General features: G+C 45.0%; 1 protein-coding gene across 1 annotated transcript in view; it reads left to right on the top strand.

The window, feature by feature from the left end:
* Positions 1 to 20288, top strand: part of LOC144505470 (organic cation/carnitine transporter 2-like) — a 93140-nt gene that overhangs the window by 50197 nt on the left and 22655 nt on the right. The window contains exons 4-5 of the mRNA XM_078231581.1: positions 134 to 305; positions 17897 to 18023. Coding sequence (XP_078087707.1) covers positions 134 to 305; positions 17897 to 18023 — 299 coding nt within the window. The remainder of the gene's footprint in view (positions 1 to 133; positions 306 to 17896; positions 18024 to 20288) is intronic.

The following is a 20288-nucleotide window of genomic DNA, read 5'->3' on the forward strand; positions in this document are numbered from 1 at the left end:
TAGTTCCACATAATTAATGTAAACCTTTATAACTGAGCACATTTCATTCTGAGTGGTGATAGTGGGCAGTGAAATGAATTGAGGAAGTAACCCACATTATTGTTGTTCTTGACCTCATCATTCTCTTTTCTAGGATCAGAACTTCTTGGAAAATCCATTCGGATTACATACTCCACACTGGGAGTTGGCATTTCTTATGCATGCGGCTATATGTTCCTGCCTTTGATTGCATATTTCATACGAAGCTGGCGGATGTTGCTTTTCGCACTGTCTCTCTTTGGCCTGCTATACATTCCTTTATGGTGGTAAGTGAAATTATAACCTGAAGTAACTGCAAGGATTGGCGACCACCAGTTAGTATAATGAACTATAACAGCTTATTTACAAGAAGGAAAATATACAGAGTACTTTCACACTTCCAGCTCTGGAATCTACTCTGGCTGCAATAGCCTATGCTCTGCACCAAGACCCCTGCACTCGTTCCCCATTGGGCAATCAGTCGCATGACCCTCCTGATATATGCCCCTTAAAAGGGGCCATCCCCTCTAGACCTGCAAGAGATTGTAATGACTAGAAGGGGTGTCGTTCTTTTGGGTAACGGTAGACTGTTTAAGGCATTGATTATGTAAACCCCTGGTCAATGTTCGAAATCAAGCTGGCAAGAAAAGTACCCATCACTGTATTCTTGTGGGTGCAATTGGAGAATTGCCTTGTCCTCTTCGAAAAGCTTATGGTCTGTGCTGATGGTAAAATGTAAATGTATTGATGAAACTTCTTGGTACCGAAGATAATAGTTCAGCCTCTTTTTCTATCTGGGAGTATCATCTTTGTGCATCTGATAGTGTTCTTGATACTTTTCCTATGGGTCTCAGACCCATCTTCCATTGCATGAGATAATACAGTCCCAACTCTATACGGCGACACATCACATGTAAGTACTATCCTTTTAGAGGGGTCAAAATATACCAATAAACTTGAAGATGGAAGTGTCTGCTTAACTTTTGATTTGATTTGATTTATTATTGTCACATGTATTAACATGCAGTGAAAAGTATTGTTTCTTGCGCGCTATACAGACAAAACATATCGTCCATAGAGAAGGAAACGAGAGAGTGCAGAATGTAGTGTTACAGTCATAGCTAGGATGTAGAGACAGATCAACTTAATGCTAGGTACCTAAGGATCGCCAAATCTGTAAGAAATTGCATTAAAGCATTGTTAGAGAGTTTAAAAGAGTTAGAAAGAAGTTTTAGAAACCTAGAACGAGAGTATAAGATAGAATTAGAAGGTATGCTGGGCACAGCTTGCAAGGAGTCGCCTTGCTCCAACGCCATCTTAGAATATCTTGGAATATAACTTAGTTAAAAGCCTCTTCTTGTGGAGTCTTCCAGTACTATCTTTGGTGCTTCTTCAACAATACATGTAATGGAGCCAGCCATGTTGATAGATATTTAGAGGAACTGCCCATAATAATTAGTTATCCCAAGAAAGGATTTGAGTTCTGAGATGTTCCTATGGGCCTCTTTAACTGCTTTGACTTTGTGCTCCATTGGGTGTAACCCTTGAGCTTCGACCCGATGACCAAGATAGCCATCGGCTTCGAAAGTGCACTTTTCTCTTTTTAGGCGCACTCCTGCCTTCTGGAACCTCTTTAACACTTTGGCGAAATGTGCCAAATACTCCTCCTCGGTCAACCCTGTTATTAGAATGTCATCCAAGTAAACAACAGCATTGGGCAACTCCTGCAGCAAACTCTCCATAGTTCACTGAAAGATGGTGCAAGCCAACAAAACCCCAAATGGTAGATGTATATATTGCTACAGCCCATTATGTGTATTTATGTTGACATAAATGCCATTAGATGTATCATCTAATTCTAGCTGGTGGTAAACATGGCTCAGGCCTATTTTAAGATATGTTAGACCCCAAGCCAACTTCCCATACAGATCCTCTATTTTGGGGATGGGGTACCTATCCAGTTTCACAGCCTGGTTTGCCATCTCTACAGATACGAATGATCTTGTCCAGTTTAACGACTGGAACAATGGTACAATTCTCACCCTGCAATTTATATGAACCTGATGATGCCCAAGTCTTCTAGCCATTTTAGTTCCATTGCTTTTTCTACTAAATGCGTAAGACACAGGTCTCACTCTAAACAAACCTTGGCATGGCTTCTGCCTCTACATTGACACTAGCTTGCACTCTTTAATCTTTCCAAGTTCCTCTTGAAATACTTCTTGGTACTTCCTAATGACTGAGTTTATGCCCTTCTTTTATCTGAAAGATCTCCAGCCAGTTCTGCTTAATCTCCAGGAGGCTGTCACGCCCCATTAAATTCGATCCTTGGCCCAACACCATCATCGATAGTAGCTGTGCTGACTGCTGTTTGTAACTTACAGAGGTTGTAGTTGCTCCTAGTACCTTACTGGCTTCTCTGGTATACGTAGCTAGTCTTGTGGCAGTGTTCATCAACTTCAGGGGTTGAATCCTTTTTTACAATACTGGTAGCTCCACTCACTCAACAGTAGCTGACGCCCTTATCCACACTACTGTGAAGGGGGCCACCTTGCCCACTACCACATTGTTTAATGGCATAACAACATTTTGGTTTCTCACTAGACAATCTTCTACACTATGCACCAGGGCTGGATGATTTACTCTGCCTGTACTGGGCTGGCTCTGCTTTCTTCTACATTTGTGTCTTAAATTATCATTTGTTCTGCACCCGAGGCATTCTGCTCCTCAAAATCTACACACTTCTGAGGAGTGGCTTCCCCCACATCAAAAGCACACTGTGTTACTCCTTGGCTGCTTAAATCTTTGGTATTTTGGGATTCTTCTCACTTTGTATTCAAATTACTGCTTGATCCCATGTCCTCACATCTGGCATCATTATTACTTCCGCGCTAATTGGTGGACTTAGATGCTTTGCTCATTTTATAATACCTGGATGCCCTCTTTGGCACTTTCTCTTGCTGTCACCATTTCCATTGCCTTCTTAAAAATCAACTCAGACTCAGCCAGCAGTTTCCTTTTTATGACTGCACTACTCACACCACATACTCATCGATCTCTTAACATGTCGTTCAAAGCTGACCCAATGCTCTGCAACCTGTCCAACTTTGCCACAAAGGCTGCAATGGTCTCTCCCGAAGCTCTCTCTGTCAAGTTACTTATATCTTTGCAGTGTTACCGAGGCTTTTGGATGGTAATGCCCCCTTGCTCGTTCAATGAACTCTGCAAATGTCCTCGTGTCAGGAGCATCTGGAGACGTTAAACTTCAGATCAAGTTATATGTCGGAGTCTCACATATGGTAAATAAAATGACTTTCCTCTTAACTTCCCCCTCTATTCCATTAGCCCTGAAAAAACACTGCAACCGTTCCACATACTGTACCCAGTTCTCAGTGTTCACACCAAAGCTTCTAGATTCCCGAAGAGATGAGCCTCCTTCCTCTTTTTCAGGCTCGGATCAACCTGATTCACTCTGCAGTTTTTTTATTAACAACGGTCTCTGCATATTCCTCGCTCTGATTTGACTCGTCACCAATTAGTAATTGCCATTAGTTAGTGTAACTATATAGTATAACAAACTATAATGGTTATTTACCAGCAGATAAACATACAGAGCACTTTCACAATATTAACACTTCCAGCTCTTGGATCTGCTTTGGCTGCAAAAGCCCATGATCTGCACTGAGATCCCCTCGCTTGTTCCCCATCAGCTGATTGGGTCACATGACCCTCCCGATGGGTCATGGGTATGCCCCTTAAAAGGGTCCACTCACTACATAACTGTACCAATTTAATCAGAATTAGGAACTTTCATTATATTTAAAATCTGGGTCTGATTACAGCCAACATAAAAACATGTTTCAGGAAGGACAGGGAGGGAGGCAAGAGAGGGGGTGGAGTGGCACTGCTGATCAGGAATAGTGTCACAGCTGTAGAAAAGGTGTATGCTGTGGAGGGATTGTCTACAGAGTCTCTGTGGGTGGAAGTTCGGAGTGGGAAGGGGTCGATCACTTTGATGGGAGTTTTCTATAGGCCGCCCAATAGTGACAGGGAGGTGGAGGAGCAGATAGGGAAACAGATCCTGGAGAGTTGCAATAATAGCAGAGTTGTTGTGATGGGAGATTTTAATTTCCTAAACATAGATTGGAATATCCCTAGGGTAAGGGGATCGGATGGGGAGGAGTTCGTTAGGTGTGTTCAGGAGGGTTTCCTGACACAGCATGTGGACAAGCCTACAAGAGGAGAGGCTGTACTTGATCTGATACTGACCAATGAGCCTGGACAGGTGTCAGATCTCTCAGTGGGAGAGCATCTTGAGGATAGCGATCATAACTCTATCTCCTTTATGCTTGCATTGGCAAAAGAGAGGATCAGGCAAGCTAGGAAAGCGTTTATATGGAGTAAGGGGAAATATGAAGACATAAGGCAGCAAATTAGAGGAGTAAATTGGAAAGAGGTATTCTCGGGGAAATCTACTGAAGAGAGGTGGCAGTTTTTCAAGGAATGTCTGTCTAGGGTTCTACAGGACAATGTTCCGAGCAGACAGGGATGAGTTGGTAGGTTAAAGGAACTATGGTGCATGAAAGCTGTGCGGGACCTAGTCGAGAAGAAAAGGAAAGCGTAAAAAAGGTTCAGAGAGCTTGGCGAAGATAGGGATCTAGATGAGTATTTGGCTTGTAGGAAGGGACTAAAGAAGGAAATTAGGAGAACCAGAAGGGGTCACGAGAAGGCCTTGGCAGGTAGAATTAAGGAAAACCCTAAGGCGTTCTATAAATATGTGAAGAGTAAAAGGATGAGACGTGAAGGAATAGGGCCTATAAAAGGTGAAGGCGGGAAAATCAGTACAGAACCAGTAGAAATGGCAGAGGTGCTTAATGAGTATTTTGCCTCGGTTTTCACAGAGGAGAAGGACATGGGTGGATGTACTGTGGGCTTGCGGTGGACTGAAAAGATTGAGTATGTGGACTTTAAGAAAGAGGTTGTGCTGGAATCTTTGAATGGCATCAAGATAGATAAGTTGCCGGGTCCGGATGGGATGTACCCCAGGTTACTGTGGGAGACGAGGGAAGAGATTGCAGAGCCTCCGGCGATGATCTTTGCGTCGTCGATGGAGACGGGAGAGGTGCCGCAGGATTGGAGGATTGCAGATGTGGTTCCTATTTTCAAGAAGGGGAATAGGGATTGCCCAGGAAATTACCGACAGGTGAGTCTAACCTCAGTGGTTGGTAAGCTGATGGAGAAGATCCTGAGGGACAAGATTTATGAGCATTTAGAGAGGTTTAGTATGCTCAAGAATACTCAACATGGCTTTGTCAAAGGCAGATCGTGCCTTGCGAGCCTGGTGGAGTTCTTCGAAAATGTGACTAAACACATTGACGAAGGGAAAGCAGTAGATGTGGTTGATATGGATTTTAGCAAGGCATTCAATAAGGTCCCCCATGCAAGGCTTCTAGAAAAAGTGAGAGGGCATGGGATCCAAGGGGCTGCTCCCTGTGGATCCAGAACTGGCTTGCCCAAAGGAGGCAGAGAGTGTGTATAGATGGGTCTTTTTCTAAATGGAGGTCGGTCACCAGTGGTGTGCCCCAGGGATCTGTTCTGGGACCCTTGCTGTTTGTCATTTTCATAAATGACCTGGATGAGGAAGTGGAGGGATGGGTTGGTAAGTTTGCCGACGACACGAAGGTTGGTGGGGTTGTGGATAGTCTGGAGGGATGTCAGAAGTTACAGAGGGACATAGATAGGATGCAAGACTGTGCGGAGAAGTGGCAGATGGACTTCAACCCAGATAAATGCGTAGTGGTCCATTTTGGCAGGTCAAATGGGATGAAGGAGTACAATACAAAGGGAAAGACTCTTAGTACTGTAGAGGATCAGAAGGACCTTGGGTTCCGGGTCCATAGGACTCTAAAATCGGCCCCGCAGGTGGAGGAGGTGGTTAAGAAGGCGTATGGTGTGCTGGCCTTTATCAATCGAGGGATTGAGTTTATGAGTCCGGGGATAATGATGCAGCTATATAAGACCCTCGTCAGACCCCACTTGGAGTACTGTGCTCAGTTCTGGTCGCCTCATTACAGGAAGGATGTGGAAAAGATTGAAAGGGTGCAGAGGCGATTTACAAGGATGTTGCCTGGATTGAGTGGCATGCCTTATGAGGATAGGCTGAGGGAGCTTGGTCTTTTCTCCTTGGAGAGACGTAGGATGAAAGGAGACCTAATAGAGGTATATAAGATGTTGAGAGGCATAGATCGGGTGGACTCTCAGAGGCTTTTTCCCAGGGTGGAAATGGTTGCTACAAGAGGACACAGGTTTAAGGTGCTGGGGGGTAGGTACAGGGGAAATGTTAGGGGGAAGTTTTTCACACAGAGGGTGGTGGGCGAGTGGAATCGGCTGCCGTCAGTGGTGGTGGAGGCAAACTCAATAGGGTCTTTTAAGAGACTCCTGGATGAGTACATGGGACTTAATAGGATGGAGGGTTATAGGTAGGCCTAGAAGGTAGGGATATGTTCGGCACAACTTGTGAGGCTGAGGGGCCTGTTTGTGCTGTAGTTTTCTATGTTCTATGTTTCTATAAAGAACATTCAAGGCCTTCTTGAGTGAGTATAAGAATAGGGATCAGCATTGGCAGTGTGTTAAAGAGGTGGAGTGGAACCTGCTTCACTGTGGTGAGAGGCTGGACACCCAATAGGAGTCATTTCTGCAGTTTCGGTCACCACATTATCAGAAGGATGTGGTAGCTTTGGAGAGAGTGCAAAGGAGGATGTCGCTTGGTGTCGAGGGTGTTGGTTATGAGGAGAGGTTGAATAAACTAGGATTGTGTTCACTGGAAGACGGAGGCTGAGGTGAGACCGGATAGAGGTCTACAAAATTATGAGAGGCATAGACAGCGTGGATAGTCAGAGGCTTTTTCCAAGGGTGGACGTGTCCATTACAAGGGGACACAGGTTCAAGGTGAGAGGGGGAAAGTTTAAGGGAGATGTTTTTCACACAGAGAGTGGTGGGTGCTTGGAACGGGCTGCCCGAGGAGGTGGTGGAAGCAGGCACATTAGCAACACTTAAGAGGCATCTGGATGTGTACATGAATAGGGAGGAAATAGAGGGATATGGACTGAGTAAGGGTAGAAGGTTATTTTTTTAGTTAAGGCACCATGATTAGCTCAGGGTTGGAGGGCCAAAGAGCCTGTTCCTGTGCTGTACTTTTCTTTGTTCTTTGTTCATTTTCACTTCACTGCCTAGGTGATAGTCTTGTCCACTCTCATAGGCTACACACAGCAGAGTAAACGCTCCGCCCATGTTTCTCCATTAAACTCCTAATTTGCTCCACCAACTTTCCTTCATCCCACTCTCAGAAGAGCACCATCTACTGTTCTGGAGTAATATTTCCTATTCCCACACCTGTTAGTTTCATAGTTCTTCAGTGAAGTTTTAATTTTTTTTGTTAATTTGACATATCATGGCATAATCTTTTCATGTAATGGAATCCTATCCATTAGCAAATGTATTTTAACAACTCTGAAGTAATCTCACTCAGTATTGATAGAACCAAGAAATGTTTTCATTCTTTTTACAATAGGATTGACTCCAAACACAATTCTGAGCATCACGTGGAACTTCAGTCAACTCTTGAAGTGGGCTGATGTGGAAATAATACCTTTTAAATAGAAGTATTAAACGATGCAGAGCATAATTCTGCGGGTAAATTGAATCAAGTTATCGTGAAACATTTTTATAGCGCTGTCAATGCCTAAGAAGTAATACCTTCTCAGTGGTGGAAGGCAGATAGACAATATCAGACAAGAAAGTGAGGCCTTGGGGAAAATGGAATCATGACTATGAGGGGTGGGGAAGTCAAAGTGATGGAATGCATCGGGGCAAAGACATGAGTTTAGAACACAGAAGGAAAACAGCAACTAATGGGATGAGAATGAGATGAAGGACATAAGAGAGAACACGATAGTTACAGCTAATAAAAAGACCAAATTCTCTGGCACAAGCAGTGGGGCAGAAAGTCAATAAATAGCAATATGAATAAATATAGAGGTTATAATAAATTCAGCTTCGTCCATATTACAATGGGTCTTGATTTTTGTCATATCAGAATTTGTGCAACTGTCAGAACTTCCCATGGAACTGCTAAAGTTTAGCTGCCTCTTCCCCCAGGTTACTGAAGGCTGTGTAGGCAGCCTGTTTAAAAGGCCCACCACAGCACTCAGCAACTTCATCCCAGTTATCATGATTAAAATAAGACCCTCTAGCCCTCACACCCCATCACCCCAAATGCCCTGACTCCACACACACTCCCCATGTCCTATCAATGCCACCTCATGAGCCCCACCCAAATTGTGGCCCCTCATGTCCCAATGCCAAGTTATGCCATCAGGGCCACTCATATCAAGCTATGCCTAGAACACTGCATAGAACCTGTGAACACTACACTGACAGTATATGTTAAAATAAAGCTTTAAAAAGTCACTGATGACTTTCCACTTTCTTAAAAGCTTCTTTTCACTGCAGGCTAAAAAAAGTGCCAATCTCCTAGACCATTTAAAGTATCAATGGCAGAAACTGCAAGCACTTGAATCTTGCCTGTGGTTCATGATAGTTCTGATATGCTGTGAAAAGCTGGCACAACCATGAAAATTGTGAATGACCAGCACATGTCTACCTCTAAAATGGAGCCGGCCAGGTCAAGAGTGCAAAGTTCCCGCTCACAACCTGAACCAGCCCACACATCCTGAAAAGGCCCTACTGAAAATCAGAAATTCTGAGAAGAGAATTGGGAATCCCAGAATCAGGTCCTAGTCTAAATATTTTCCCGAATCCAGCCGATGGATTTCATATTGTGGTGGTGAGAGGTCAGCGATGAGGTCAGCAATGTCCATGGGGGAGTGAGAAGCCAGTGATTTCAATGCTGGGACGATGTGTGTAGTGATCTCTCAGACATGTGCGCATATGCGGGGGCCCGCTCCGCGCTGATTCCAGCCTCTCCAGCGGGAATAGGCCCCGCCCACCATCTTTCAGAGTGATTCATGTTCGGGCACGCTGCACTGCTCAGAGTGTGGGAGATTCATTTTGAAACTTCCACTGAAAAAGTCAGTGGGAGTTACTCTGGTTTTTATGCAAATTCGGCACTTAGAAACTTTTTGGGAGAATCCCGTCCTGGGTGTCTTGAGGAGTCTGCCATTGACGGACAAAACAAACTAGAATGACTTGGCAATGAGATTTTGTCACAAAGGCCGGAATTTTCCGACCGTTCCCGCCAGCGGGATTTTCCCATCCCGCTGCTGTGAACAGAGATTTGATTTGGTTTGATTTATTATTGTCACATGTATTAACATATAGTGAAAAGTATTGTTTCTTGCGCGCTATACAGACAAAACATACCGTTCATAAAGAAGGAAACGATTTGGCTGGGATTTTGCTGGACGCCAAATTCTCCGTCTTCGTTGCAGCGGGAGCGTGATGTGAATGGGCGGTAAGATCGCGCCCAATGTCTATTCACCCCTCAGGTGGATGTTCTCCCTGGTATCTTGGCCAATATTTATCCTTCAACCAACATGGTGATTATAATGGAATATCTTGTCATTATCGCACGGCCATTTTGTGAGAGATGGTTCTGCACAAATTAAGCGACTGCCTTTCCTACATTGCAACCGTGACTATATTTCAAAGTTACTTCATTGAATGTGAAATATCTTTGGGCCATCCTAAGATTTTTTTTTAAATTGCTGATGAGATATGAGCATTGCTGGCAAGATCAACATTCATTGCCCATCGCTTAAGTAGATGACGGTACGCTGTGTTCTTGAACTGCTGCAGTCCACGAGGTGTAGGTACACCCACAGTGCCTCGAAAAGTTTGGCTCTGTTCTCTCTCCACAGATGCTGTCAGGCCTGCTGAGATTTTCCAGCATTTTCAGTTTTCTTTCAGATTCCAGCATCCGCAGTCATTTGCTTTTATCTTTGAGTTAATCATTTATTTAGCATGCCTTGGAGTAGTAGCAATCATGAAAGCTAAGCTACTGTGATATCCTCTACATAGCTGAAAACTCTACAATCCCTGATATCTTTCGTTCCTTAGGCTTGGACAAAAGGTCAGTCACTTGGGGAGAGGGGGCTGCTCAGGGTCCATCACGGCAGACTGGATGAACTAATTCTGTCACTACAATTCCTAGCCACTCGCTAAAAATGCCCAAGCTAGACCCCACCTGTCCTCACAGTAGCAGAGTTCAACTACTGTGTGAGATGAAATCTCATACAGTTTCGTTCCAACAGATACTGAGAAGTCATGGTCCAAAGTATTGTAATTGGCTCTTACTTTCTTCAATTATGTCACCCTTAATGGCCAATTTACAGCAGTATGGCACTGAGCATGGATCATTGTCCTATGTAAACCTGGGAAGGGACCCAGGAAGTACTGATAAATCTTCCTCTTTGATCTCAGTTATAACTGACTCGTTATGACCTATAGCCTCAAGATAATTGTTTTATTCCTGTCCCTGCATATTATCCCTGCACCTCAGCTGGATAAATGTTTTCACAGAACAAAAAGAATCTAAGTGAACTCGTGGAAAGTATTCTTTCCGCAAAGTCAAAGAAACAGCTTGTCGTCTCTATAAAAAAATGAGAACAAATATCAACCACTACTGACTCCCAATTGTCCAAAGCTGAGCAACCATGGAGATAGAGAGCTCTCTATTTCCTATTTTAATTTTTAAAAAGGGTTCATCTTTAATGAACTAGGCCAACACTGCTTCCAGAAGGCCTGGTTCGCTTGCCAATAACACATGATCAATTTGGAGTCCTATGGCATGACAATGAGTTGCTGGAACGTGGCGTTAGATTAATTTTACAGGACGTTGCTGGTTTGGCCAGCATTTATTGCCCATCCCTAGTTGCCCTTCAGAAGGTGATGGTGAGTTGCCTTCTTGAACCGCTGCAATCCAGTGTACACAGTGCTGTTATGGAGGGAATACCAAGGATTTGACCCAGCAACAGTGAGGGAACAGCAATATATTTCAGGATTGTGAGTGACTTGGAGGGGAACCTCTAGGTGGTGGTGTTCCCAGGTATCTGCTGTTCTTGTCCTTCTGGATGGCAGTGGTCATGGATTTGGAAGGTGCTGCCTAAGTGATGAGTTCCTGCAGTGCAGCTTGTGGATGGTACACACTGCTGCCACTGTTTGTTGGTAGTGGAGGGATTGAATGTTTGTGGATGGTTGACAGGCTTTGGGGAGTCAGGAGGTGAGTTACTCAGTGCAGAATCCCTAGCTTTTGACCTGCTCTAGTAGCCACAGTATTTATATGGCTAGCCTAGTCCAGTTTTCAGTTAATAGTAACCCCCAGGATGTTGATAATCGGAGATTGAGCAACCGTAATGCCATTGGATGTCAAGGGGTGATGGTTAGATCATCTCTTGCTGGAGATGGTCATTGTCTAGCACTTGTGTGGCACGAATGTTACTTGCCACTTGTCAGCCCAAGCCTGATAGTATCCAGGTCTTGCTGCATTATGGCAGAAATCTGTCCCCAAGAGCTGCCACCCAATAATAGGCTGGCAGTTCTTCATTTGCACCACCATGAACAGTGGCTCTCTGCAGGCATTAATTGCCCACTTATGGGCCTCAACTGGCATTTGGGCAGTACGGTTACCCATAAGTCTTGCCCCCCAAAGACTTAATCGGGGGTTGGCAAGGAGAAGGGAGAGTTCGTCCCCACACCTCCCACCCAATCAAACAGGCCCCCCGATTCAGAACATGCCTTACTACATGGACTGCAGCAGTTCAAGGGCAATTCAGGATGGGCAATAAATGCCCACATCCCTTGAATTAAAACAATAAAAAGGGGAACATTAAATCCTGTCCTTCACATGCCAGCTCTCCAGAGGGCAAAGTCGCAGATAAGCTCTGTTGTAGCAGCCTCAGGTGAAGACTTGGATGGAGTGGTTGGGAGGAGAGCTGTGGACATGAGTGCTCTGGACATAAGTAATGCAATGCTTGGCTTATTCTCAGGCCTGCCACAGAGCCTGAGGGAATTTCTCCTCATGTCAGTCCTAAATGATTGACCCCTGAGACTGGGCCTCTGTGTTCTAGATTCCCCAACCAGGGGAAACAACCCCTCTCACGCTGGAATTCTACCGCCCCGCCCACCACGGAATCGGAGCAGGCGAGAGGCGGACAATGGAAATGTCTATTGACCTCGAGTGGGATTTTCTGGTCTCGGGTTGAGTGAGGCCATAAAATCTCGCCCTCAATGTCTACCTTGTCAAGCCCCTTCAGAAGCTTCTATGTTTCAGCGAGATCACCTGTCATTCTTCTAAACTCCGGAGAATTTAAAACACTTTACTCAGCCTCTCTACAGAGAACAACAACCCTCTCGTCTCAGGAACCAACCTGATGAACCTTTGATGTGCTGAATTTTCAGCTCACTATCCATTCACTTTTTTGAATCGAAATTAATGCTTCCCCTCGAAGCTATTAGGAGCCATGTCCAAGTTGAAGACCTGTTACAGGTTTCCCTGCCTTCCAAAGTCGATTAAAAATCTCTCTTCAAGTCGGACTTTGTTCTCTATCCCCATACCCAGCTTCTGTACAGCAACCCACCCCATTTCATCAGCTGTTTCCTGCTCCATATTCTCAAGAGTTCCCTCAAAAGAGCTCAAAGTTATCTTACTGTACATGTAAATGACGTGGCTTCTCTGTGGATCTTCAGACACAAAGAGTTGTAAAGTTCAGCTGCTTTCCAGCAGAGGGTGCCAGAACCATGTTCACTCAAATGCTAAAAGGCTTCAGCTGGATTTTTTGATTATTTTACTTAAATGCAGAATAGCCTTCTTCTGTAGGGATTCAATGATATCTGGCTAATTATCTGTAACTCAAGACTCTAAAATATTCTCTACCATTGATGTTAAGCCAACTGGACTGGAATTACCTGAATTAGTCCTGTCTCCCTTTTTAACAAAGGATATAACATTGGTATTTCTTCATTTTTCTTCCCCCCCACTTCATCCCCCCTCCCTTACCTTTTCTCCCCCCCCTCCCGCTTCCCCTTTTCTACATTCTAGCTTTGTCCCATTTCCCCTCCTCCTCCTCCCCCTACATCACAGTTTACAGCTTCTCTGCCGTTTGGCCATTCACACCCTTTATTCTCTCTGCGGACAGCTATTAGCAGTCTTTTCCCCTGGTTTCTGTGGCTATGACTCATCTTCCATTCCCTCACCCTGCAGTATAAATATCTCCCACTTTCTATACCTTTTAGAAGTATCATAGAAACCCTACAGTGCACAAGGAGGCCATTCGGCCCATCGAGTCTGCACCGACCACAATCCCACCCAGGCCCTACCCTCACATATTTACCCACTAATCCCACTAACCTACGCATCTCAGGACTCTAAGAGGCAATTTCTAACCTGGCCAATCAACCTAACCCGCACATCTTTGGACTGTGGGAGGAAACCGGAGCACCCCGGAGGAAACCCACGCAGACACGGGGAGAATGTGCAAACTCCACACAGACAGTGACCCGAGCCGGGAATCGAATCCGGGACCCTGGAGCTGTGAAGCAGCAGTGCTAACCACTGTGCTACCGTGCCGCCCTTTGACAAAGGTCGTCTGGACTCGAAACGTCAGCTCCTTTTTCTCCTTACAGATGCTGCCAGACCTGCTGAGATTTTCCAGCATTTTCTCTTTTGGTATAACATTGGGCTGTCTCTTGTTTTGGCACCCAGTCTTACTAAAGCACCTTGGGTTGCCAACCCTCCAGGATTGGCGGAATGGAAGATCGATATCGAGGTCACTGCAAGTTCGTAAGATAATGACAGCTTCAATTTAAGTGGGCGCCACCACCGCTTCCATCTTGAGGTGTTGTCTCATTCTCTACATTGGCAACTCCCACCTTAGGTGCCCCTCAGGAGCCTGCTTGCCACCCGTCACTGGACTGAGAGCGTGCACTCTGCCCACTAATTGGTTTGCCAGTCAGCAATTGCATTGGGCTGACGTGGATTCTGGACCCAGAATTCTACCCAACATTGGGGTTCCAAAAATTCAGCCCGTTACCCCTGTTTCTCGCTCCACAGACGCTGCCACATCTACGAGCATTTCTAACATTTTGTGTTCTTTTTGTGCCATTCCTCGAACTGTTGCTGGTCAGAGTCAGTCGGAGAATGACTTCCAGTACCTGCACCATGCTGCCACAATGCACCTCCCTATTAAGAGGCGCAGGGTGATGTTAACTGGTGCTAGCCTCTCCTAGTTTTGGGCCTTCTGCTGAGACCACGCTGAATGCTGGCTGCACGCAACAACCATGTTAGTTTAAAGGCAGCACTAAGTGTTGCCTGTATCTGAAGCAACAGTTGCTGGTTAATTTTGCATCACAATTCCTATGCCTCTTTTTTGGAAGCTTTAATCCCTATTATGTCCTGACATATTTATTCTATATTCTTGACCAGGTTGCATCCTAGCTTCTGTTGATTCTATTGTCCAGAGCTTCCTGTAAAACAATACCTTCCGGTTTTGCAAGTTTTATTACCACATTCCTCGCCTTTTAAATCTGTGATATTTTCAACACTGTACGTTTTCTTAAATTTTGTTTTGCTGAGACTATCTCCCAGCTTCACTATGCTTTCACTTGCGTGAATAAATCCACAGGAGATTCATCAATTTCATATTGCTCTTGGTAGTTTGTTTTTTTTCCATAACATTGTCATCTATTCATTCCTTCTCCATGAATTGATTCAGATTGTTCGCATTTACCAAGACACAACACCACCACTCCCGACCCAGCCGACTCCCAACCCCCACCCCCAGCCCAGTGGACTGAATTGGCCAGTCAGGGCAGGAAGCAAAGCCGACAAGTGTAATAAATCGCAGAAGACGCAGCACATCAGCCTGTCAGTGGCAGGAAAACCTCCCGCAATTAAGTCGGAGGCAGGAAAGGGCTACACAATTTGCCCGCTTGCAGCTGGATGTCAATTACACTCATTCATGAGTCGCTTGACACCAGTTACCCCCAAGCCCACCAGAATTTAGTGGCGGCTCAGGGATTGAATGGGAGTCTTGATTAATAAGAGGATCAGGGCTAATGGGGAAAAGGCAGGAGAATGAGGATGAGAAAAATATCAGCCATGATTGAATGGTGGAGCAGACTCGATGGGCCGAGTGGCCTAATTCTGCTCCTATGTCTCTTATGGTCTTATGGGAGTCACATGACTCTCCCTGACCTCCCAAACACCACCCGGCAAACCCTATTGGCTTTACTGCCCCCTCAGAGGGAGGGGTTTGCTGTTCACAGGTGTCCAGCGCCTGATCGAGGGGACCCAGCACCAGGAAGGGGAGGGCTGCTCATAGCCAACCCCCCTGCCTTTGCTTCTGACCTCCAGACCCCCCCCCCTCTCTGGTGACACCCTCCCCTTGACCCATATCCCGTCTAACTCACCAGTATCCAGGGATTTGGCAATGATGCCTAGTGAAGTCCTTGAGAGCATTACCGACCCAGCAACTGCTCCCAGCTGTACCTCCAGCGGTGAAGAGCTGCCGGCTTCTGATTGACTGCAGCAGGAGGGATTCCTCCGCCGGGTCCTAAATCTCGCGGAAAGTCCAATGGTCAGTTCATTGCCTGACAGGCACATCAGTTGATCAATGATCACCCTCCCCCCCCCCCCCCACCCCCTCCATTACGGTGGTTCCCACCCATTCTGCAACCAATGGGCAAGACACCCAATGTTCACATTAAATCCTGGCAATGTCATGGTGAGACCTTTGTTCATTGTGCACTTGATCCAAGCATTGCTTTGTATGACCACCACACAGTCCTTGTGGAGATGAAGTCCCATCTTCATATTGAGGATACCCTCCATCGTGTTGTGTGGCACCAATACCATGCTAAATGGAAAGGATTTCGAACAGATCTCGCAACTCAAAACCATGTACAATCACAATCTGTAAATTCATGGCCCAGCATATCCCCCCCACTCTACTGTTGCCATCAAACTGGGGGATCAATGATGGTTCAATGAAGAGTGCAAAAGAGCATGTCAGCACAAGGCATACCTAAAACTTGCATGCCAAACAGCAGGAACAGGCATGCAATACACTGAGCTAAGCGATCCCACAACCAATCGATCAGATCTGAGCTCTGTAGTCGTGCTTTTTCCAGTCATGAATTGTGGTAGACAATTAAATAACTTACTAGAGGAGGAGGCTCCATAAGTATCCCTATTCTCAATGATGGGGGAGGCCAACACAACAGTGCAAAGTAAAAGGCTGAAGCATTTTCATCCATAAATGCCATGTGAATGATCCATCTCGGTCTCTTCTTGAAGTCCCCAGCATCACAGATGCCAAGATACAGCCAATTTGGTTCACTTCACATGAAATCAAGCAATGGTTCCAGGCACTGGATACTGCAAAGGCTATCGGCCCTGACAACATTCCAACAACGGTACTGAAGACTTGTGCTCCTGAACAACTGTGTCCCTAACCAAGCTAATCCAATATAGCTACAGCACCGGCATCTACGCAGCAATGTGGAAAATTGCCCAGGTATGTCCTGCACACAGAAAGCAGGACAAATCCAACCCAGCTAATGCACCCCAAGCGGCACTTACTCAGCAATGACATGGGCAGAGAAAGGTGAACTCCAGAGGTGAAGTGAGAGTGACTGTCATAAAACCATAGAACCACAGGATCCCTATAGTGCAGTGGTAGGCCATTCAGCCTATCGAGTCTGCACCGACTCTCCAAAAGAGTATCTTACCCAGGACTACTTTCTCCTAGCCCTATCCCCGTAACCCCAAACTTTTACCATGGCTAATCCTCCTAACCTACACATCTTTGGATGCTAAAGGGCAATTTGGCATGGCCAATCCACCTAACACGCACATCTTTGGACTGTGGGAGGAAACCAGGACATCCGGAGGAAACCCACGCAGGCAACATGCAAACTTCACACAAACTCTAAGGCTGGAATTGAACCCGAGTCCGTGGCATTGTGAGGCAGCAGTGCTAACCACTGTGCCACCGTGCTGCCAAACATTAAGGGCACAAAACTGAAATCAGCAGGAATCACATGGAGAAAGCTATCCACTGGTTGGTTGTGATTTCTGTAGGTTGATCACCTCAGTCAGACTTTGCTGTAGACATTCCTCAGAGCAGTGTCCTAGGCCCAACCATCTTCAACTGCTTCATCAATCACCTTCCCTCAATCATAAGGTCAGAAGTAACACTGTTCACAGACCAGTGATCGCCGATGGTATTGGTCAGACACAGTTCGGGAAGTTAGCACACCACCAACTTCTGAAGGGCAATAAGGAATGGGCAATAAATGCTGCTCTAGCCAGTGATGCCCACATCCCATGAACAAGTTTTTAAACAAATCTATGATTCTGAGATTTCATAGAATCCGACAGTGCAGAAGGAGGCCATTCGGCCCATCGAGTCTGCACCGACCACAATCTCACCCAAGCCCTATCCCCATAACCCCATGCATTTACCCTAGCTAGTCCCCCTGAGACTAAGGGGCAATTTAGCAGGGCCAATCCACCTAACCCGCACACCTTTGGACTCTGGGAGGAAACCGGAGCACCCGGAGCAAATCCATGCAGACATGGGGAGAAAGTGCAAACTCCACATAGACGATGACCCAAGCTGGGAATCGAACCTGGGCCCTGGCTCTGTGAGGCAGCAGTGCTAACCACTGTGCATTTATGTAAGCATGTTAAAATTCATATCAAACACCATTCACACCAGCCCTGGCCATTCTGGTTTCTGAATTTGAATATGATTGCATGTTAATATGTGATATTAAAGATAATTTTAATATTAACAATATCATCCCAAGTCGGTGCAACCTTTGTGCTCTTTTCTTAAAATGACACTTTTAATCCCAGGTTCATCCCTGAATCTCCACGATGGCTGCTCTTAAAAGGGAGGGTACAGGATTCTGAAGCAATACTCCGAAAAGCTGCAAAGAGAAATGGTGTCACTCTACCAGATATCCTCTTCAATGATCTCGAGGTATTGGCACAAACAATAGTGCATTTGTTTCCTATTTGTCTATTTAACCCTTTAAGACCTTAAAATATAGGAGCAGAATCAGGCCATTCAGCCCATCGAGTCTGCTCCACCATTCAATCATGGCTGATAAGTTTCTGAGCCCCATTCTCCTGCCTTTTCCCTGTAACCATTGACCCCTGTAACCAATCAAGAACCTATTTATCTCTGTCTTAAATACATTCAATGACCTGGCGTCCACAGCCTTCTGTGGCAATGAGTTCCATAGATTTACCACTCTCTGGCTGAAGAAATTTCTCCTCATCTCAGTTCTAAAGGGTCATCACTTTACTCTGAGGCTGTGCCCTCGGATCCTAGTCTCTCCTACCAATGGAAACATCTTCACCGTGTCTACTCTATCCAGACCTTTCACTATTTTGTAAGTTTCAATGCGATCCTGCTTCATCCTTCTAAACTCCATCGAGTACAGACCCAGAATCCTCAAACATTCCTCATACGTCAAGATGTTCATTCCTGGGATCATTCTCATGAACCTTCTTTGGACCTTCTCCAAGACCAGCACATCCTTCCTTAGATACGGGGCTCAAAACTGCTTTCAATATTCCAAACGTGGTCTGACCAGAGCATTATAAAGCCTTAGCAGTACATCCCTGCTTGTGTATTCTAGTCCTCTTGAAATGATTGCTAACATTGCATATGCCTTCCTAACTACCAACTCAACCTGCAAGTTAACCTTAAGAGAATCCTGAACTAGGAATCCCAAGTCCCTTTGTCCCTTTGAAAAGGCTTGCCCTTTGAATGTCACTTTTTCTCAGCCTCCTTCTCTTCTGAAGGTATCGATTTTTGACTATGTTACAATTCTGTCGGTGTCAATCACCTCCCTTGTCCAAGTGACTATTTCTTTTTTTTCCATATGTGAACCAAAATAATTGATGCTTTCAGGTTGTTTGGCCATCAAGAATCTCAGTGCCAAGTTAATTCCATCTTCACCCACAAGCAAATACACATGTACCTTCAAGCGGGATTCACCATATAGCAAATGAGAATGAGGATCCTGGGGTTCATAAGACAATATAGTGCCACCATCTGCACAGAGGGATCAAACATGGTTTATTTGGTTCATTGCCATAGTACATGCTGCACTGATTCACTGAGCTGTTTCCCATGCTTTTGCTCATCGAGGTTAATCATCTTGTCCCACTTGGCCACTCATTCAGCACAGCCCTGGGGCTAAACTTTGGTACCTTAATTACTCGCTGGATAAGATCACTGAGCCAGTCGGGAATAATTTCTAACGATTTAGGGATCAGGTCACATTTCAGGTCATATTCCATCAGTTCATAAAGACATGCATTTTATTGGCATGTCCCTAGATGATGAGCACATTCTTTTTTTACATGACGCTTTTGTCCATCATTAGTTCTTTCAATTTTCTTGCGGTTATTTTATCAATATCCATTCTTTTCCTTCTTCTCCGGGTGATTATTTGAGGGTCACTGATTCATGGATTGGAGGCTGGGTGAGAATGCAGACTACATGTCTACCAAAACTGGGATCAAATTCCATGCTGTTGCCATTATCCTGAATTATATGCTAGATGTTTGACCATCTAAGTTAACTGGCCCCACTCCCCAATATCCATTACTATCAATCTTGGCACTTAAGTCAATCCAGCAAATAAGACAACCCTATATTTCCAGCTCCAGAAATTATGCTTTTGCGTAAAATCAGCATGTAAGTCATTCCTCCTTTTTAACCATGACAGGCTTTACTTGTATCAGCAGTCAGCCTCAATTTTTCACCCCACAACTGCATGTTTTACTTACCCAGTCACAAGGGATCAAGCAGGCAAAGATACATGGGAGTTTAAAGTAATCTTTACGTTGGATACCAATGATATTTCAAAATGGGAACTACCCATTCCTATCCCAGTAGTCATTCATATGCTCGACTTAAAAAGTTGACGCTAGTTTTTTGAGGGAAATATTGAGGCTTCAAAGTTCAACGTGTCTGCTGACATCTACTATATATTAGTGAATTATACACCATGAGAGTATGGAAATGAACTGTATTGTTCATGATAGTGAAAATATAGAATCGTCCAGCTTTTAATTCTGCTTACATCATTGATCTTCAAGTCCTAATTCTGCAAGAGGTGACTCTGCACTGAGCTTCACTTGACTAGGGGAAGCCTGTTTGGATTCTTCAAGATGCTGCAAACACCTAAATGTTCAGAGATTGTATTTGCTTCCCAAGGGTGATTATGGA

The sequence above is a fragment of the Mustelus asterias genome, chromosome 16 (assembly GCF_964213995.1).
Source record: "Mustelus asterias chromosome 16, sMusAst1.hap1.1, whole genome shotgun sequence".
NCBI classification, from domain to species: domain Eukaryota; kingdom Metazoa; phylum Chordata; class Chondrichthyes; order Carcharhiniformes; family Triakidae; genus Mustelus; species Mustelus asterias.